At 52.0% G+C, this 21,434-nt stretch overlaps 4 protein-coding genes across 4 annotated transcripts; 2 read left to right on the forward strand and 2 right to left on the reverse strand.

The window, feature by feature from the left end:
• Positions 1–2,568: 2,568 nt before the first annotated feature.
• On the forward strand, positions 2,569–3,720 carry KRP23_914 (Methionine aminopeptidase 1; the record flags this gene model as incomplete). Its single annotated transcript, XM_067894448.1, has 1 exon — positions 2,569–3,720. The coding sequence occupies one exon, from the start codon at positions 2,569–2,571 to the stop codon at positions 3,718–3,720; it is 1,152 nt and encodes a 383-aa protein (XP_067751480.1).
• Positions 3,721–3,774: 54 nt separating this feature from the next.
• KRP23_915 (uncharacterized protein) lies at positions 3,775–4,467 on the reverse strand (the record flags this gene model as incomplete). The annotated part of the gene is made up of 4 exons (XM_067894459.1): positions 3,775–3,866; positions 3,936–4,017; positions 4,082–4,253; positions 4,310–4,467. 4 exons carry the CDS (start codon positions 4,465–4,467, stop codon positions 3,775–3,777), a joined length of 504 nt encoding a protein of 167 aa, XP_067751481.1.
• A 195-nt stretch (positions 4,468–4,662) lies between these two features.
• On the forward strand, positions 4,663–7,104 carry KRP23_916 (Exonuclease 1; the record flags this gene model as incomplete). Its single annotated transcript, XM_067894470.1, has 7 exons — positions 4,663–4,763; positions 4,845–4,904; positions 4,964–5,207; positions 5,280–5,519; positions 5,594–5,701; positions 5,773–5,889; positions 5,977–7,104. 7 exons carry the CDS (start codon positions 4,663–4,665, stop codon positions 7,102–7,104), a joined length of 1,998 nt encoding a protein of 665 aa, XP_067751482.1.
• Positions 7,105–7,167: 63 nt separating this feature from the next.
• KRP23_917 (E3 ubiquitin-protein ligase BIG BROTHER) lies at positions 7,168–8,971 on the reverse strand (the record flags this gene model as incomplete). The annotated part of the gene is made up of 6 exons (XM_067894481.1): positions 7,168–7,238; positions 7,309–7,385; positions 7,442–7,719; positions 7,793–8,569; positions 8,636–8,722; positions 8,804–8,971. 6 exons carry the CDS (start codon positions 8,969–8,971, stop codon positions 7,168–7,170), a joined length of 1,458 nt encoding a protein of 485 aa, XP_067751483.1.
• Between the last annotated feature and the right edge of the window lie 12,463 nt (positions 8,972–21,434).

A 21,434-nucleotide genomic window follows, 5' to 3' on the forward strand; every position in this document is an offset into this window, starting at 1 on the left:
GGCAGACGTTATCCTTGTAGCTGGGCGATGACTCGTCGAGCGTGTATCCGTCTTCGATGATGAGCTTCATGAAGACAACAAGCTGCTTGGCGTCTGATCTCTTGTGCTTGTTTGTGCTTAGCCATCCGCGCGGAACGGCAGTGTACTGCGAACCAGGTGTCTATAAGTGATATCGCCTTCGAGCGGCGTCAGCGCTTCACAGGTACGCTTTCATCTTCATCTCTTGGTCGCTTGGTTTGACCATCATGTGCTGATGTTTTTGCTTCAGTGTTGGTGCTTACAGCTTCCAGCGAGCTGACTCGAGCCTCGAGGCTACGGTTGACCTCGATTAACCGTTCAATCAAAGCAGTCTGATGATCGAACGCAACTTTGGCCTTCACATTTCCGTCTATCAGGTCTTCTGCGGTGGTGTTGGCTTGAGCTTTTGACCTCGTGAGTTGCTGTGACCAGGCAAGCAGGCTCGTCGTCGTCACGCCAGAGGCTACAGCACAGCGCTGGATCGTCTTCATTGCAGGCGCCTGTGCGTTGGCCTTCATCAACGACGGGTAGTGGAGAAAGATGGTTGCTGTCAGCACGTCTCTTACAGCGGCGCAAACATTGAAGGCCTTGTTACCCAGCGCATGAGTTGCATTGAAGAGCTTGCGGCTAACCTCTCGAATATTCTCTTGTGTAGCCGAGTCGAAGACATCCAGTGACAGAAGAACAGAGGCTTGTTTTGGTGCCATCCCGCTCAGCACCTTGGCTGCTTGATGGTCTTCTTTTGGAGTATTGAAGACATATGCGAAGGCTTTGTTGGTCGTGGTCAAGTTCCAGTCTCCGCGGTCGAATATTCAGTGCGCCGTCAACTCTGAGCTCGCGTTCGCATGCTGCGCACCGCCACGTCGGCACGAATGAGAGGTCAGTGGCTCTTCGACTCCAGCTGGGCCAACAACACGATCGAGCAAGCGGTTGACATCCCGACTGTCGGTGTCGTGTGGACGGCGGTGCTTCTGTTCGACGTCTGAGAAGAATTTAGGGCGTCACTGTCTTCAAGCAGGTCCAGCAATGGGATCGATTCGGTCAGCTAATAGGGACGTCCGTCGACTGCACTGGTAAGGTATTGAGCAGCGCTGCGCACGGCGATTCCTGCGTGATCAAGGCCAGAGCGAGCGCCAGCAGCGGGCAAGTCGAAGTCTTCGTCAGGAAAGAGCGACAGCGTCTGCTTGTCTGACGTCTCGACGCGAATGAAGCGGATAAAGCGGATAAAGAACACGCCACCAGCACTGATGGTGAGCTGCTACTTCCGGACGAAGGTCAGGTCTGAAGCGCGCCCGAAGAGATACCACTAGAGACACAGCAGTGCTGTATCTCGGTAGTCTGACGCACAACATGTCGTTGAATACAGATAGCTTGTCATAATCTTGAGATCATCCTTTGTGCATGCAACCGCTTTCTTGACGAACCCACCGCTCTCGCGTTTGCTGCAGTGCTGTTCAAGGGTACGCCCCAAGCTGAGCAGCTGCCGGGCCACAGCTCCACCTTGAACAGGGTACTCATCGAGGAGCCAGCACTTCGCTTGGCGGAAATATTGAGCGACGGAGTGGCGCGACAAGTGCAGCCCCCTTGCTCCTGCATGGAATACCAGGTACACACCAAACTTGTCCATCAGAGTCACTAGAATGCCCCCCGCGCGGCTTGGGTAGGCAACGATCAAAGCCTTGACATGCGCCATGCTCGTGCTCTCGGCGGAGAGGAAGCGATTGAACGTCTTTTTGGCCGTCACGCGCGCGCTTGGTGTTGGCGGACTTCAAGTCGTTCAGGCTCATTGTTCTTGGTCGGAGAGGCGGCAAATATGCGAGTGGTACGTGGCACACCTCTCGCTTGTATCACGATACACATATCTGGGCGTCAGCTCCGACCAGATATGTCGGAATCGCTCAGCTTCCGACTGCAACGTACAATCGTGTTTTTATTGGATAAAATATAATCGGTAACGTGATTTGATTCGCCAAAAACTATAGAGATAGTTTTGATTTGCCAAAACGAATTAAAGAACAGTCTCATTGGCTAATATGCACCATACTAAAATGAAGTTTGGTCGGAGAGACGTTGTTATTCCTCCATACTGCCCACGTCCGTTTTCAGATTCGGAGAGCAAGAGAGAGCTGGGTCGCCAGCCTTTCTTCCTGAAGCAAGAGCACTTTGTGCGACATTGTCTTCGATAGGTGCGAAAATCTGTGCGAACCGTACTTAATCGGAAAGTATCATCTTATTTCAGTAGTATTGGCGCGCCGCTTCGGTGGTGCTCTGCTCTCAAAGCGCTCATTGGGAAATATATACTGATTTAATCGTGAATAGTCCATATGGATTTTCGCAAAAAGAACGAGTATTCGGATTTAAAAGAAGAAGTGTGTAGCCATTAGGGATCGGGGTTTCGGACTTAAAAGAAGTGTGTAGCCATTAGGGATCGGGGTTTCGAACTTAATAGAAGCATGGCTAATAATAGGTGGGAGTCTCTCTGCTGAAAGTGACCATGTTCCCACGTATCTCGTCGCACGCGCTATCCTTCATTCCCCGATTGGAGCTGCAATGACTGGAGCGGAGGCGTGCGTGACCCCAACATGCGGCAAGAGCGGCACGCTCGTGTGCCCGACGTGCAAGAAGCTGGGCATCCCGCCCGCCATGAGCACCTTCTGCTCGCAGCAGTGCTTCAAGGACTACTGGGGCACCCACAAGGCGCTGCACAAGATGTTCACACAGGCCATCGCGGAGGAGCAGGCTCGCGCCGAGCACGCGTCGCCCTTCGACGGCTTCGAGTTCACGGGCAAGCTGCGTCCTGGCGAGGTGTCGGATATGAGCGAGGTGCTCGAGCACATCCAGCGCCCGGACTACGCGGAGACGGGCATCCCAGAGTCAGAGCAGCGTGCTAGACGCGAGAGCAAGAGTATTCCCGTGTACACGTCCGAGCAGATCGTAGGCATCCGGGAGGCATGTCGTCTCGGCCGTGAGGTGCTGGATATCGCTGGCAAAGCGTTGCGTCCCGGTATCACCGGTGACGAGATCGACAAGATCGTTCATCAGGCCTGCATGGACCGCGGCTCCTACCCGTCCCCGCTCAACTACTACCACTTCCCCAAGTCGGTCTGCATCTCGGTGAACGAGGTGATCTGCCATGGCATCCCGGACTCTCGTCCGATTGAAGACGGAGACATTGTCAACCTCGACGTGACTGTATTCAAGAACGGCTACCACGGCGACCTGAATGAAACGTTCCTGGTGGGTAATGTGGATGAGGAAGGCGTGCATCTTGTGAAGACAACATTCGAGAGTCTAGCAGCGGCAGCCAAGGTCATTCGTCCTGGCACCATGTTCCGCGAGCTGGGCAAACACATTTCGGGGGTGGCGAATAGAGAGGGTTTCTCGGTGGTGAAGTCGTACTGCGGTCACGGTGTTGGCACGCATATGCACGCCGTTCCGGACATTCCTCACTACGCGAAGAACAAGGCTGTCGGTATCATGAAGCCTGGCATGATCTTCACCATTGAACCTATGATTAACGTCGGTACCTGGCGCGACAAGACGTGGCCGGATCAGTGGACGTCCGTGACGAAGGACGGACTGCGCTCGGCGCAGTTTGAACACACGTTCCTTGTGACGGAAACGGGTTACGAGATCCTGACTGCGCGCGACAATGAACCAGTGATGGAGTGGGATGCAGCGAAGCTCCAGCGCCCGCTTTAAACATGGTGGAGGTATGCCCTTCATGATAGTGTAGTTTTTAACTGAAAGTGGCTTTCATCGATGCATCCAATACTCGTGACTGTAAAACTTGCGGCTACGGAGCTGCTCGACTGCGTAGATACTGCACGCATAGTAGCATAGTGCTCCTAATGCAATTGGAACCTGAAGTCAAAAGAAACATTGTGCTTCCTGTAGCTCGGACGCCAGAGACATACCTAGCTTATGAATACTGGAAAACACCGCGTAGCCTCGAGCGTCCCAGATGTCCACGTGAGCGATATCCGCCGAAAGCAGATTCTACTCCAAACAACGGGCTCAGAAAACCTTTATACAGCAGCGTCCAGAACTACACACTACGTACCACTCGAGCAATGCCCAAGATGACGGTCAGGCAGATGTACGCTGGGTGGACAAGCAGCACGAGGCGGAACTGTGTGTACAACATGCCAAAGAGGCCACTGCGGAACAGAAATGTACCACCCAGCAACACGAACAAGTTGACTAGAGCCGCGATTTGCAGCAGCACCTGGACGCTACAGCAAAGCAGTAAGGTGACAAACCACCACGTCAAGTACCTGCAGCCACTCACAAGGAAACAATTGCGTCGCGGCTGTTGTCCGTCGCGTCCTGGTGTGGCAGCTCTCCATACTCAATCGAAGAATTGAATGCCACGTCCACGAGGTACAGGCACGCAGCCAGAGACGCGTTGACGCCGAAGAATGGCGGCAGGTCGCCACCGATCTTCATTCTATCATGCACCGTACGAGTCGTACGGTGCGATCAGTGAAACGTCCAATCTAACGCTCAATCAAACCAACACTAAATGGGACGGTAATTTAAATTAGTTATTTACGCTTTTGAAAACAACCTTTTGGGCGCCATTTCGTCGTCATCCGTCTAGCAGGGAAGAGGGGCGTGGTAGACGATCGTCCCAGCGTCGCTATGGGGATCTCGGGCCTGCTGCCGGTGCTAAAGAGCATCACTGAGACCAAGTCCATCGAGCAGTACAGAGGCCGCACGCTTGCCATTGACGGCTATTGCTGGTACACTCACTCGTCCATATAAAAAGTGACACAAAAAGTCGAGAGTTTTAATCGTGATGCATTTATTTCTTAACTCGACAGGCTCCACCGCGCCATCTACTCGTGCAGTCAGGAGATTTGCCTTGGACAAGAGACTGACAAGTACGTCGGGAATCTCGTCTCCAGATTTGTGATGAGGCCATTAACGCACTTTGCTGCAGATATGTAACGTATTTCATGGACCGAGTCATTACGCTGCTGCACAACGGTGTCATCCCTTACGTTGTGTTCGACGGAGGCCCTCTTCCTATGAAAAAAGGCACGGAGGAAGAGCGACGGAAGGCGAGACAGAAAAACCGAGAGCTCGGCGTCCAGCACTACAACAACAAGCGCTTCAGTGAGGCTCGCAAATGTTTCGTTCGAGCTGCTGACGTGTCGCCCTACATGGCGCATCGAATCATCCAGGTGAGCTCCTTGAACCCTGTTGACTTTCTCGGAACGAAAATATTGATTTTTTGTTTGTGCTTATTTCTACAGCAACTGAAAGCGCGGAACGTGCTTTACGTGGTAGCGCCGTACGAGGCAGATGCACAACTGGCGTACCTGGTGAAGAATGGACTCGCGGACGGTGTGATTACTGAGGACTCGGACTGCCTTCCTTTCGGATGTCAAACAGTTCTCTTTAAAATGGACCGCGATAATGTTGCGCAGGAGATCCAAACAGCCAACCTCAAGAAGAACAAGGGATTGGTCTTTCACATGTTCACAGAGCAAATGGTACGTTATGACGTTAGTTGAACTCTAAGAACACTACTAACTCCATCGGTTTGTGTGCTTGATCGCTCGAACAGTTTCTCGAGATGTGCATCTTTTCAGGATGTGATTATTTGCCAAGCATTCCTGGTTTCGGACTAAAGAAGGCTTATACGGCGATGAAGCAACATGGCTCTTTCACGAAGGTAGGCTTTGCAAAACTCGATTTTCGCAACGGTACTTTCCCGTATTTTACTTCAATTTGTTGACGCTTTAGATCATTCAAGGATTGCGTCTTGAAGGAAAAACACGAGTTCCCGTGACTTATGAAGATGATTTCCGCAAGGCAGTCTTGACTTTCCGGCACCAGCGAGTCTATTGCCCCCTAAAAAAGGTTAGGTGGTCTGCTTGTCCATGATTTTCGTCCTGTGGGCTAACCTCATTCTTTGGTATACGAACTGTGATTGCACGCTTTTGACAGAAACTAGTCCCACTCACCCCGATTCCTGCAAATTTGCTAGAAACAGACGCTTCAATGGATTTTGTGGGGCCCATGCTGTCCAGTGACGTCGCAATAGCAATTGCCGATGGAGACATGGATCCTATCACTATGAAGCAATTCCCCGTCCAATTGGCTTTACCACGCCGTAATTCAACCCAGCCAAGTGTCACCAAATCTAGTATTCCTCCACTCCCAAAGGTGGCAGCGATTACTTCATTCTTCCACGCCAGAGAATCTGCAGCAGCTGCATCGTTTAATGCGCCACGATTGAACACAAGCCCTCAGAAGAGAAAACTTCCACCGTCATTTCTGGATCAGTGGGCATCTAAACCTGGTTCACCAAAGGAGAAGGGTACACACAGCAACACCACGGATTCGGTGGAGAAGCCCACTACAGCAAGTCCTCTCTTGACAAGTCGCTTTTTTGGTGGCAAGTCAAAGATGTCGCCATCTGATGAGTCTGTGAAGAAAAGTACTCCTCGTTCTCAGGATTCCTCATCGACATTTCAGAGTCAGGAGCCGTGTGGTGTCGATGTGGCAAGGAATATCTCCTTCGACCCGCTGAATGACGGCAAGATCAGATCGCAACCGACGCAAATAAATGATGTCTCGAAGGAAAACCAAGCCCCGAATTCTCAGGAAACATCCCACAGCGTTGCCGCGCCTGTAAAAGAAACCGCGTTTTCAAGAATGATGCGTGCCGGTTCGATGCTTCAGCAGCATAAGCTGAAGAAGCGAAAGACATCGGGTCCGGGGTTTCGCTGTGTAAACTCGCGTGCAGCGCACCAAATTTCTCTTTCCAGTCGAATTGAACAGTTTGTGTTCACAGGGAACAGTAAAATGGATAATTCTCGTTGCTCCAGCTCTGACTCGTCGATAGAACAGTCGACTGACGCAGAGAGCATGTTGGAAAACCTTGGCGAGCCAGAAGACAGTGTGGCAGGCACGAATAACGTACATGCAGATGATGTCGTTTCCAAAGAGATCACGAACGCTCCAAACCAGCCGCAATCGACTGTCCAAGATGTTCAAGCCCCCAAGGCCGTCGCCGTGACTGTAGTGCCGGTGCCGATCGCATCATTCGATCGGTTCCGGTTCCAACAGTGAAAACGTAGATGAGCGTTTGCACTTGTCAAATGTATTTTCATTCACCCCAAGAACATTTCATTCCTACATGGCAGTGATTTCTCGTTTGCATAGTGGGCAATTGTTATTTTCGTGGATCCAGCCACCAACACAATCTACAGCAAAATCGGAGCGTGCACAGATTAGTCGAGCTCCATATTAAACCTTGCGAAGTAATGTGCTCACCCTCATGAAACACGTGAGCGCACGGAAGCGTCATCGCTCGATCATTCGGCACAAAGTTATACTGGCAAATAATGCAACTGAAGAGAAGTAAGCAGCGAATTCAAACACTATTCCACACGAGATGAGTACGTACGAAAGGTCTTCGCTGTGATCACGCGTCCAACGATGGGTTGGGAGACTCGAAAGTACCTGAACAGCCATTCGACGCCACCGCTCTTTCTTCACGTCCCCGACCTCCTCTCCAAGCCTCAATAGTTCTTCGTAGGTCATGTTGTCTGGGTCCACATTGCGTTGGTATTCAATTAAACCTGAGAGAGCTGAGCTGGTGGGCAAGGACGATCGTTGATTGTACTCTTGCTGAGCAGATTCGCGAAGTAGTCGTGCCTCATACTCTTCATATGCCGCAATATTCTGCAAAACAAGCACATCGATTTAATGCCACGGCTCCACGGATATTACCTAGTAATGCCACCTTACGTCTTACCTCTTGCTGTTGCAGGTAACGTGCTAGCGCCAATGATGCTTCTTCATCACTCTCCGCTCGGAGGTTCCTAGCCGGCGATGAAACTGCTTGCACCAGCGGCGATGGGGCTGTCAGCGGGAACGGCGACGGGTTTGTAGGCACTAATGATGACGACGTCACCGGTGGTGGTGTGTCAGGCTCCGGGGACCGGTCCGATGCCCAGCGATATCGATCGTGCTGATGCGCTCGAGGTTCAAGTTCTTGCTCGAGTTCGTATCCATAAGCTCGAGCAGCAGTTCGTTCTGGCGAGTGGTGATGCAGTTGAAGCCGCGGTCGGGTTCGAGTGCGAGGTTCTCCACTGTGTGTTGTCATGGAATGTGCAGACTGCGGCGAGCTATGCGAGCTTGTTGATTGGTCCGATTGCAATCCATGCTGATGCATCCGTCGCGATGGACTTGACAGCGTATGATGCGACTCCGTCAAACCCGAAGGGAGATGGAAATCTAAATGCCGGCGTCGTCTTGATTCAGGAGCCGAATACAAACTGTCAGTGCTGGATCGCCAACTGTCTCCAACGTCCCCTTTCTCCTCTTCGTCCTCACTATTACGAGACTCTCTGGTAGACAACCCGGGGGAACCCAGAGACGAGCTCGGGCTTTCAGCACAAATGTCGTCACTCGACAGGATATCCGACCGGGAGGTGCGCAGCCCTGTAGACTCGCTATCCAGCGATCCATCATTGCTCCTCAGTGCATAATTAGCTCCAGTATGGGGACTAGTGAGATCTATCACTGCAAACTGCGTACAGCAATTGAGCTTTAGTCCCCTGTATCATTACACACAGATTGTGACACATTGGAATACCGTCGACGTCTGAGAGTTTGGCGTGGACGCTACACTTTCTGCCGGTTCGGACTGGGCCGTGGGCGTCTCCACTCCATTGCCGCTCTTCTATTGGCGGCAGATCGGATCATAATATATTAAATTAGTGATTGAGTATGTAGCAGAGTTTGGTCGGAACGACGCACGCACCCCATGCGACTCAATCAGCAGGCGGCTGTGTGAACGCTCCAGGCGCACGTAGCGCCGCTTGAGCCGCGCGTACTTCTTCTCCAGCAGGTCGCGTTGCTGCCGCTCGCGCTGGAACGCCGCCTCCATGGCGCGCAGTCGATGCTCGGTCTCCGATTCCGTGCTGTCCATTCCGCACCTTTGTTGGCGCCAAATAATAGTACATTTGCACAGCGACAATGCGACTCAGGAACATGTGCTATTATACCTGAGATCGGATGCAAGGGAGCTATCTGTAGACGACTGCTCTTCATGTGTCGCAGTGCCGGTGCTGGCCTGCAGGATCTCACGGTTCCATTAGATGCACAACCCACTTGGACTCGAACCTTCTGCAGGCAGGTGAGACCATGTGGGGCGCTGCCTGACATAATAGAGATTACCGTTGGCGCCTCAATTTGGTCGCTCAGGAATTGTTGCCGGGATAATGAATCTCAGGACAACAGCTTACGCCTGCAATTCACCACCGACAGCTCTTTAATCTCAGCTACAGACAACGACTAAAAAAGCCGGTGCTACAGAACGCCATCCGCCATACTACACTCCGCGCCAGAATTTATCAACGGGTGGGTCGGTGGTCATATCTCGGTCGATTTTTCGATCTAAGGACTGCTATTTAGATATGTGTCTTCTCATACCGCCTCCATATGCTAACGGCGTGGCCAGTGTAACATGGGTACACGTAAAAAAAATGACTTGATTTCACTATTATCAAGAATGAAGGTCCTGCTCTTAACAGTGAGTCGTGTCACCGTTCTTGCAAGCCACTTCAAAGAACGGGATGGCATCGTGTCCATCAATTCGTGCAGCTCCTTCATGGTGACGAAATCGTATGGGTTCATAACCGCAGCTGTCAGCTGGTCAAGGTCTTGTACTGCTTGCCGTGGCTGTACACTTTCCTTGTCAGAATGGCCCAAACATCATCACCTTCTGCGCCGCCGTCGAGAGCCTCTCTGTAAACTCTAGGCACGCTTGCTTGTGCTCTTTAGTTAGCGGTAGCGTACGATCTCTTTTACAGTAGACTAGATAGTCCAAACGAGACAGAAGTCTCTAGATCGTACGCACCGATCACTCTAACTCGTACGTGGACTTCAACTCCGCCGCGGAGAAGTTCACGGTGGTGACGGCGCGGACAGCTTCACGCACTTGTCGATCATTAGGTTTTTGTGCCCCCCCCCCCCCCTTCTTGGCGCGTGGACCGTTGCTCTTCAGCACGAAGCTGACGCCGTTCGGAGACCGCTTAACACGCCGATCAATACCACGCACACCCACACCAGCTTCACAGAGGCCCTTCATGCGTTCGTGCTCTTCGTCGGTGATGGTAGGCCCTCGTCCCATATTGAAACTAGGACAATGAGGCCACTTCGGGGAGGGAAGAGCAGGACCTTCATTCTTGATAATAGTGAAATCAAGTCATTTTTTGTCGCGGTGCGAAATCCGATTTGTTGTATGCTAGCCTATAGAAGTTCTGCACAATCTAGATCAGCGTCACAAGTCCATTATTGTCCTATCAGATAGGAGCAACATATCCGACCAGCGTTCTCTAACTCTTTCTAGAAGCCGAGCTATAGTACGAAATGTAGGTGTCCCAAAGGTTTTGTCGCGGAGTGTATAAAATATACTCAGTCTTTAGCCTACCGTCTAAGTCATAGTCTGTTCCCTTAGGCCGGGAACCGTGAACTTGTTGTTCACTGAGAGCTTACGCTCTCTAGCACTTCCTCTGTGCAAGGTACTGTGTGCCCCGTCACACTTGGTAGCACTTGTAATCAATCCACGTCTAATCGGGTAGGATTAGACTTCCTGAATCTTCTGTGGTCTCAAGAGTTGAGCCACCATGGAACGAAATGAGGTTCCTCACTTGAACGTATCGCAGTTCGGGTCCGTTCAAAAGATGGAAGGCATCTTTGGGAGGGCTGTCTTCCAAGACTTGGCGTCGGTGACGCCAGCCGACTCGTATGAGCGTGAACCCATTGCTCACGTGCAGGGAAACCTGCAGGCCTCTGTGTCCGAGCCGAAGCCTTTGCGGTTGGTTGTGCCTGTGTTCGAAGGGAAGCAAGGTGAAAACATTCACTTCTGGATCCGAGAAGTTGAGATCGCCATGAGGGCGGGTCTCATCTCGGATCAGGGACTTCGCGTTGCGTTCGCGTTGTCCAACTTAAGCGGTCGTGCCAAGAATTGGGCGTACACGCTGGAGACGACGTCTCCTGGGTGCTTTGCATCCTGGGAACAGTTGTGCGAGCGGCTTCGCGCTGCTTTTCTCCCGGCGAACGATCCGTTCCACCAGCGCTCACGCTTCCTCACCTGCAAACAAGGGAAGCGCGAGCTGTACGAGTACGCACAAGAGAGGCGCACGTTGGCATCATCGTTGGTGGGGAACCCCCTGCCCAAAGAAGTCAAGATGACGGATCTTCATGGACGGCCTGAAGGTCGGTCCCGCACGCACGCAGTTATTCCGCGTGCATGCATCCACTATGGAGGAGGCGATTAATCTCGCCCTCCAGGAGAAGTACAACCATAAGCAGGCTGGTACTCCGGTCGTTGCAAACAACGAGCCAGAGCCTGTGGACTTGAGCTCTGCTGAGCTGGGCTCGGTCCGCAGCTATAAATGCGGCGGACTAGGACACTACCAACGTGTATTTCCTTCGACTGGGGTGGGGAAGAACCCATCCCTCAAACCCCGAGGGCCTAACGGTCGCTGGCGCAAGCCGTGGCCAGGTGACCGAGGGAACTCCGACCACCAGTAGCGGCGAGTCCCCAGAAGGGGGACAGTTGAGTCTCCGTGACAGGTGTGCGGGTGGCGCACACCATGGAGGCTTAGACTACGAGAGACTTTATGTATCGAATCGGTGATGGGCAACGCTGGGTTGCCGGTAGTACACGTGAGTGTACGGGAATGTTAATATCCCTAGGAACGTTTAGTTCCAGGGGCATCGAATGATTTCATAAGCCGCCGGAGCGATTGCCAACTCTCTGTGAGAGAGCATCGGCAATGATCTGCATATACCATGCGATCAGGTTCACATAACTGAATAGCTGCGAGCCGTACGTGGTTGTGGACACGTACGGCGTCTGGTTGGGTGCGCCGTGCTTTGGACCCACGCACTCTGAAGCATTTGGTGCCGTAAAGCCATCGAGGCTAAACGGCACTCAGCATCTGGCAGAGCATTGGTTAGTCATGACCCCACCACTATCAGAACACACAGTATCCGAAAGGATTACCTGAAAGCAATGGCGTCCGCCGATTTACGGAAGTTGTCCCCATGATCGGGAACTCCGTCAAAGTAGTCGCAGCTGAAGCTGCAACAGGTGATGAGACACCGTTCAGTGCGGGCAATGGACCGCCACAGGCAATGCCGGTGGACACGACTAATAGTCCAGCGTGGGGAGCTGCAACGCCAGCAACACCCACCTCTCCTGATCGTGGCGCCATACGGGCCTCGACTGTATCCGCGTTAGGGGACGTAAGTCTCGCCAGTAGAACAAGTCCACGTGAGGCCAAGGCAGTCGAGACCGTGGCCAGGGATGAGGTTGCCGAGTGTGGGTAACAATGTGCCACACGGAGTCGATGAGATTCCCGACTCTGCCCTTGAGTCACCACCGGCGTGGGTAACGAAGAACCACACCAGGGTAGGCATTGACGACGTCGTCGCCGCCGTAAGCCGAGTCTGTTGAAACCGACTGGAGTCATCACGAGCGACTCGGAGCTATGCTCCTCAGACACGGCCGGCTCGATGGCGCAGCCGGTTATCAGCTGCTACTCCAACGAGAGTGCTGGTCCTACTGCAGCAGGACTACCACGACCAACGCGATGACGCCTATTGACAAACGTCCTTTTTGGTACCGGCATTCTGAGAATCGAGCATTCAATGATGCGCAGCGCAATAAGCACATGAACGCAGGTTCATACTTGAGCCATGAGCGGCAAGGGCACGCGTTCGTCTCCATATGGACCTCCCATCATTTGATTGGTTGGTTTCTTAGCTCCATTCGTTACTTGTTGCGCTTCTTCAATACTGGACACAGCTCCCTCCATCCCCATGTTGTTGAAGTTCTTCCTCCTCTTCTTCACGCTGGCAAATGTGGATGGTGTTGACATTTTCTTCTTCGCCAAGTAGAAAGTTGATACTGGTGCGCTGTGACTGTACAGCCCAGAGCGCGTTCTTTTCCCGTAACGTTTTCTCCCGCGACAGTAACTCCCGATTAGAGATCGACACTTTTTTTAAATACACACTGGTCGCGTGACCAGTGGAAGCACATCAATTTTAGGCGATCCATTAAACCGACAAGTTTTACAAGTGAGTGAAATGTATAGTCTTGCTTAATCATCCTGTTGAATGTCTCCACGCAGTTGTTCGTTGTAGCATATCCAGGTGGTGTGATAAATACAACCCAATCTGAGAACTGAGAATCCAGTCACTGCTTCTTGAAGTTGTCAGCAAATTTATCAAGCTCCGGGACCGCCTTCCACTTCTTGATTGCATTCTCTGAAACTTACTGAAACGCTCGGGCGTCCTGGGAAAATGCATTTCATACAGCTGGTGGAAATCAATAAAACTGATGTTCCAACGCAGCCAGAAGCATGCTCACCAACATTTGTAATCACTGAAAAAACACATAATATACACCATATCGGTAGTGTTCCGTGTTCTAGATGCGACGACTGACCTCACAGCATTGAATTGAGCTTTATCAGCATCGGTCATACAGTAGCGAATTTCAGGCAACTCTCCAGTCGCTTCTTGTACGTATCGAACTGCGATAGTCATTACTGCCCCCGTGACTTGAGAAGTCACGAGGAGTGCAATCGCTTCATGAAGCATCTGATAGGCTAAGAACTGTAGTTGGGTAGCCAGACTGGTTCAATTTGTGTGTTATATCGATATGAAGCACAAAATTCGCAGTGGAACGAAGTTCTTTCAGCATGTATGGCCTTGAAACTCCGACGACTACGCGCTGTTCATCTGATCCATCTCCAAACACTGGTACCCCGTTTTCGCTCACTTCATAACCAAAGAAGCGGATCTCCATCATTCAAGTCAGCATGGAATTTACAACTCTCTGCTTGTGTCTCCATGTCCTCGATAAAATTGGTCTCATTCAATTTGGTCCGCTTGTAGTTGGCAAAGGGATTGCGGCACGCTCAGGCTCAAACCGATCTAAAATATCGTGACGGATACGGTTCGGCTTCGCGTGTTGCCCAACAAGCTGTTCTACCAGTCGCTTCATGCCCAATGTCAGCTTGGGTTTCCTTGGAGAAGCCTCGTCTGCGTGATTTGTTCCTGAGCTGTTGATGTCGCTTTTCTTGGTTTCTTGGCACGTCAACACTTAAATTTTCCACTTGCATGCTTGACCAGAGTACTCGTTACAACTCGATGGCTTGCAAGCTATAATACGATAGCGCATCTGGTGGAAATCCACCTTCAGGTCACAAATCTGGCATTTGACCAAATTACTTGCAAGCCTACATCTTGTCCTGCAGCTGTCAAGAAAATCTTCGAGACCGAGCTCGTCAAGCGAAGACGAAAGCAGGTTCTGACGGTAGCACCCAGAAGCCATCTTGGTAATGGTTGAGTGACAAGGGCTCGGCCCTGCTAATAGCTTAGACAGTTAATGATCTTTTTCTAAAGGTTTTCGCTCCTGACCAGTGCTCGATTGGGTAAATGTAATACGTACTAAATATCCTTCTGTCAATGGCTAAAAGCTCTCTCGTTGTGCATTCGTGTGGATTCGTCCACAGGTGTGTGGATTAGGTAGAGTCGCCGTGGATAAGTTATCATGCTTGTAGATTGATCCCATTGTTTTATGAATTTGTAACGTGTCCTCGACCTACGCAACGTGAGAACACGTTACAAATCCATACGACATTGGGATCGGTACGGCCTACACAACGTTGCGTAGGCCACGCCGCTGAAACAAACAAACAAACTGCAGGATATGTACAAACAACGACTAAAAAGCCGGCAACGCAAAATTCGGCAGCCAACAGTGGTATGACATCAACGACTATACTAAACACAATTGCCCATTGTAGCCCATAGATTACCAGGATCCCTCTTTTTAGACTAATCAGTATGCTTAAATTATTGACTGGTTCAGAGACCAGACGATTTGAGTCTTTTTTTGTTCACGTGGACGTTTTATTGGGATTTCTTTGTCCATGTGGATTCATTTAATCCAATCAAAATGCTATATTTTTCATGTCGATTTTATCAATCGAATGCAATACTTGTACTATACACTTCGCACCAGAAGTTATCAACGGGTGGATTATGTTGGAGCGGGATCACGAAAATTGCTGACGCGATCGCAACTCACCAACGGTTGCCCGAACTGCCGACTGTCGGAGGGGGTACTCCGTTGATCCGGCAGATCTTGACCTTACAGCTCAGCTTGTGTACCCGACGGCTTGGACGGGTTTCGCTCTTCCGGTACTCACTCGAGGGAAGTCAGTGGTGAACAGGGCAGAACTGGGGCTTGAGGGCCCTTCAGGTATGGAGGGTGGTTGGCTGCCACGCGGATATGCTTCACGCAGCAGTCGGTTCGGGCGTCGATCGTGTGTGATCGATCACGGGGGGTGTCCTTGACGGGGTCCTTTTCGATGCTTGCCGCCTCCTATGGCGGGGTCTTGATGAGTTGGAGGGAGAAGGGGAGCGCACCTGGCCAAGCTATCCAGGGGCTTCCGCGTTCTCGCTTGAGTCACTTCAGGTGGTTGTCCGGTCGTCGGGTAGGCCAATATACTTCCTTCCCCGGAATTCGGAAGACCACTTGCGTGCTACAAGGAAAATCTCTCTCTGTTTATCCATTTAGAACTACGTGCCTATGCCCCATCTCGCTTGCAAATCTCATGATTGCTGACGTCCCTGGACCTCCGATGTACCGGTCCTAGTGGTACATGTCGATGTGATCGGTTGATGTGTACCCATATGAATATGATCGGTCGATCGGAACCCATATTGATCTGATCGGTTGGTCTGAACTCATGTACCCAACATGTGGTACCGAGATCAGATTTGCCAAGATCGGAATGATGGCCCTCACATTCACCAGGCGCGTTGATGCTGCCCAACCCGGGTCCCAAACCATCCATCCGCGCCCATCGACCAATCACCTGGACGGACACGATCAATCCATCTCCAAAACCTTCTGGTCGCTTCTCCACAACCGCCCTCTGTGCGAGAGGCGATTGTACAGCACTCAACGCTCGCCACAATCTCCAACTTGCCGCATTGCGCCTACTCGCCCGACCGGGTCTGCTTGTGCACCGTCCACGGCCATCGGGAATCCGCCAACGTAATGTCATCCAGCGATCGGTCGTCGGCAACCCGTTCGTCCAACTCATTTGCTTCAAACACTGCTTCCCCCGACGCAATCGACGCTGAATCTGCATTACCTCCAGTCGTCCACGTGCTATCCCGCGGGCATTACGCCACGGCGCGCTGCGTGGGCTCAGCTGGTATGCTGCGTCACCCCCGGCCGGTATTACTCCAGCTGCACGAGCTCCGGCGACCGTCCCCGTTCCGGTATCGATAACCACGTTGTCTCAGACCGATCGCGATACGTTGCAGGCGTCGCTTGCCACGTTGGACCGAATGCTCGTCCACCTGGGCGATCAGGATGCGATTCAAGGGATATATGCCGACTTGGCACAAGATCACGTCGCCCTTCAGGCCCGAGTCCATGAACTGGAGCAAGAGTTGGATCGCGTATACTCATTGTCGACAACCTTCGTGCAGTCTGATCAGGAACAGTATTCGACGCTATTTCGCAATCATCTGAGTACGCGTCTCGCGCTAGCTGACGCTCAGAGTGCCCTGCCCGATCGGCTCGATAACAGTCACGCTCTCGACACGGCTCGCACATTACTCGCCGCGGAACGCCGATCGCACGACGATGATGTGGTGTTCCTCTACGACCGGACCAGTGCTCTCGAGCGACAGGTCTCTGATTTGCAAGCGCGGGTGAACGCGCCATCACCTCGATCGCGATCGAGTCGATCGTCCCGTCACAGCCGTCGCATAGTAGTCCAGCAGCGGGACTCGGTGGAGTTGGGTGCATGTCGCGATTGGGTACTGTAATGGCCCACTACTTAAGCTTACACGTGTGCGCACGTGTATGAGGAAGCGTAGGAGTAATTTACTTAAGTTCAGTATACTTGTATCCGCAAGTATACTTAAACCTAGATAAAGGAACCGAACGATAGCTTTGGTGCCAAATGAGAACTGTATTGATTGTAAATGGGGTTTCCTCCTAAAACTGATATTCTAATGAGAGGTTCTGCCATTGGATGGCTGGCAGAACCCCTATCTATTGAATGACTCTCATTGGTAGAAAGATGTTGCTTTCTACCAGGCATATGCTTTTTTTGCTATGAATGTGGACCACCCTGTGGAGTGGTCAACCTGAATGTATCCCTTAGTGCATGTTGCACTAAGGTAGGAGATGAACCGAATGTGTAGCCCCGCTACACGAAGTCACCATCCTTGGTATTGTCATCAACCTCCGGCTCGAAGACCTCCAGGATGAGGTCCTCCTCGTCATGGTCCAGCGACATCAGAGCGTCCCAGACGGGAGGCCGAACATCATCTTCCAGATAGTCGTCCAGCTTCGCACGAGCCGCCCGGAAGTAGCGTCTCGGGACGTGCTTAGTCCACGGTGTCTCGTCCAGCTTGTTCCAGAACATCATCCGGACCAGCATTTCCAGAAGCGGGTCGAGGGGAAACTTGGTGTGGAGGACCTGATCTTGGTCGAGCAACTCAACCGCTCCCGAGTACCCGACGCCAGACCACATCAACATCTGAACGTCCAGACGAAGTTGGTCCCAGACCACCGGGAGGTCAGCCAACATCTTGTGGGCATCTTGCTCCGACGAGATATTGCTGGTGTCCTGAAGACACTGCTCATCCGAGGTTCGGTCCCATTCGGACGGAAAATCTTGGATGGCGTCCGAAACCTTGCGGGACAAACCACGTGACTTGCCTCCAGAAGACCGCTTGCACTTGGATGAACTGCCACCAGGCACACTTGAAGACGAGTCTTGAGTCAGGTCGACGGTCAGAGTCTCTGAAGGGGGACCACTGTCCTTAGACTCTTCGTCATCGTCGCCGTGAGGACGGTTCATTCGAGCTTAAGGCGTCGGCGAGAAGTTCGGGTCGTCATTTGCGACAACCGTGATCATGGTGTTCCATCCAGATGGAAGACGCGTGCCGTTCCGAAAGTGAACCAAGAGATCTCGAAAGCGAGGCCGGTTCAGGTAGAGCTGTGAGTGGTCACTCAGGAAGTTCATCACATCAGCCACTTCCAGACGCGTCTGTCGAAGAAGGTCGCTCAACATCTTGCGATGAGCTTCCGAGTCGTCCAAACGTCGAATGAGCGTGGCCACTTGTTCCTTGAGGTGAAGCTTGTCACAAGCATGCTCTTTCAGGAGCTGGGTGATGTCTTCACGGGAACTCCGGACGACCTCATCCTTTTCCGCCAGGACCTCGGCCACCTTCCGACTCCAATAGTCCGTCTGGAACTGGTAATCCTGGTTTACCTCCAGAAGTTCATCACGAGCTTCGACGGCGTCGTGAACAGCCGAGCTGGAATCATCCACTTGCTCTCACATCCGACGATAACGAGTCATCACCTTCTGAAGGACGTCCACTGTCCCAAAGACCTGCTGAGCCAAATTTTCCAGACCAAATTCGGTCAGAATGCTCGCGATCTCGCGCTTCAGACTAACGTGATTCAATTGGTGCTCCATGTCATCTTCCGAAAGTGGTTTCTTGCGGGGCGTCAAGACGTAATCGTGAATGTCCACATTTTCGTCGAAGAAATCATATAACTGCGCCAGAGAACCGATGGTCAACTCATTCATCTGCATCAGCGCCTCCAGACCACCGTAGCCGTTCTGGGTGAACGTTTTCCCATCGTTGTGGTTTTCGGTCGCCGGAACTCCAACGAGACGGACCTGTCTACCGGAAGTGTGCTCCGGAGGGACTTCATAACGCGCCGGTGCCGGCAACTGACGGTCGCGCGGGATGTCACGTCCGGAAAGAAGTGTGTTCTCGTCTTGGAGAGCAAGTGCTCGATCCAAAAGCAGCAACCGAGAGGGGGTCTGAGCCGACGGTCGTCCCGAAGGTGCATCCATCGACTCATCCGCCACGTCGTCGGGGGCTTCCTCTTCTTCCGGAAGTTCCTCTCCCACCTCTTCCTTCTCGTCGTCGACGGGCGGTGGAGCCGGAGAAGGGACGCTTGGAGACATCACCCCCACTGGGGCTGTCGTCGCCAGGAGACGCCGAAGGCGTCTGTGTGGAGCTTGCAGGAGGGCCAGAAGTGCCAGTGGGAGCCATGCTGTTGCTCACCAGGCGGGAGATTGCGATTTGATCGCGCTTCGACAACGTTGACTTCCGACCGTCAAGAGATGATGTGATTGGGCGATCCGGGGCAGGGCGAAGAAAGGAAGCGACCTCCGCCAGTTGAAGGACCAATTCGCCGTCCGGATGTGATTTCCGTCCGGATACCCTGATTAATTTGGGCACGTGTGATCTCATTACAACCTGTCAGCTCGGGGGGGAATCAAATTCCTCAATGAAAGCTCATGACGAGAGGGACGGTTGACACGTGGCGACTGGACGTAAAAAAATGTCTGGGCGTCGTCTCCCATTTCCCATGGAAGTACTCGCAGTGATGATTGGTCCAGAAGTGCACGCGACAGGGGAAAACAAGGATGAACGAAGAACTGGTACAAGTACCCACAGCATACTGAGACCAAGTGACTTCCAGAAGTTCACCCAATGTCGAGTTACTTCTGGAAGTCACGTGTGCCTTCCGAAAGTTCCTTTCTGATGCGACTCGCAGATGACCCAGACGTTCCGGGTGCAGAGGCCGACCAGACGCTCCTGAGTTGTACCCACCAAGACCCTTCCAATTTACCAGTATACAAAGCCCAAGATATTAGCGACCGACCAAGACGACCAGCCGGATATGTTATGCACGAAGAGCCAGATTGCGACCAGGATGTGTCAGCCTCCCGGATGCTGATTACGCCAAAGAACCCTATAGTAAAACCAAGACAATGTGCATGTGGAAGACTTCCAGCAGAGACTTTGACAGAAGACTTCTAACAGAGACTAAAAATAACAGAGAGTTCGTTTTGCCACCAAGGGCGCAAGTGTTTTTCAGGGCCCTTATCAGTTGGCCTGGAAGCACGCTGGGATAACGCCGGACAAGCTGCCGTGTTTTCCGGGGACCCGGGTTTACCCAGCCTACGTTTGGACGCGTCGTGACCGCGAAGACCGCCGTGGAACTCTCCGAAAGGCTCAAGACCAAATTAGGCGCTGACCGGGTCGTACGTGATCTGTCCTATTTTATATTTCAGTTGGAAGTGTGTCCTCTAGACCCCCCATTTCATAGTAATTGCCGTTTCAGGAGGTTGTTAGTAGTCATCCCCCGGAATTTGATCGAATAGACTGCTCTGTGATAGGACTGTATATTGAGTGATCCGGAAGTGGTTTTCCTTTTGGATATATTTAAAAGTTATCTTCCGGAAGGAGTTATAAATCCTCCTTCTGGGAGTGGTGCGCGACAAGGGTGCATCTGGAAGTGACCAGTCTTCCAGGTGAAACACAAGTAGACTGGTGTACGGACCCACTGCTCAAGGGTCCAAAATAATAAGTAGCAGCTGTATATTGTGTATAACTCTCTGTATTATTTGGTCATCTGGGAAGGCTTTGCTAGTGGTCTAACCCCAGCTGTACTAATTGCGTAGGGAAGTGAACGTACGCACTCTGTATTCTTGTATTCATTTTGATTGTGTGGGAACAACTCATCAGGTGGAGTCCGGTCTTCCGAAGACAAACGACACATATAGGGATTACACAAGGTCACACGCCAAGCTACTTCCGGAGGTCTCGTACTTTTGGAGGTAGTCTGACCCCATTGGGCTTTCCGAAAGGCAGAGTTTAAGCTTCCTGATCGGCCGCGTCTTCTGGCGCGCGTGCGCTATACACCCTGGACGATAAAGGCGTTTACCCGCCTCGCCTCATATACTGAAAGAATAAGGCAAGCGGGTTCTTCAGCTCAACCATTCGAGCAAGCATATCACGAGCGCTATTCCATCGAGTCGGACAATCAATCTTAACTTTCAGCGAGTTGGTGTTAAGCTCCTCTGTCTGGAGCCTATCAAGGCATTTCTTGGCTTTCGGTGACTTGTGAACGTACAAAGCGATATCGCGGAACTTCTGCACGATGGTTCTCACGTTGTCCAGTGCTGGGCGTTCCTCTAACTCAAGCCATTCGGACAAGAAATCTGAGAGCTCGACCCAATAGCGTTCTTGAAGCCACGCATCGGCTTCGAATACCTCATCTTCTCTTAGCTCAGATTGATCGAGAAGAGGTAATCCAGCGACACCCGCTCCTGTAGAAACGCCACCAAATGTGTCGATCACTTCACGCTCAAAATCATTCAGAGCAGTAACGGAAATTCTCGCGCCCTCTGCAACATTCTCGCCCCCACTTGTAGCACCCGTAGTAGCTGTTGCAGCATCTCCATCGCCAGCACCACCGTCCTCTCCATTCCCAAGGTCTTCACTAAATCGCGCATCAGCATTTTCCGTGT

This window comes from Phytophthora ramorum (genome assembly GCF_020800215.1).
Source record: "Phytophthora ramorum isolate Pr-102 chromosome Unknown Phyram_PR-102_s0001, whole genome shotgun sequence".
NCBI classification, from domain to species: Eukaryota; Oomycota; class Peronosporomycetes; order Peronosporales; family Peronosporaceae; genus Phytophthora; species Phytophthora ramorum.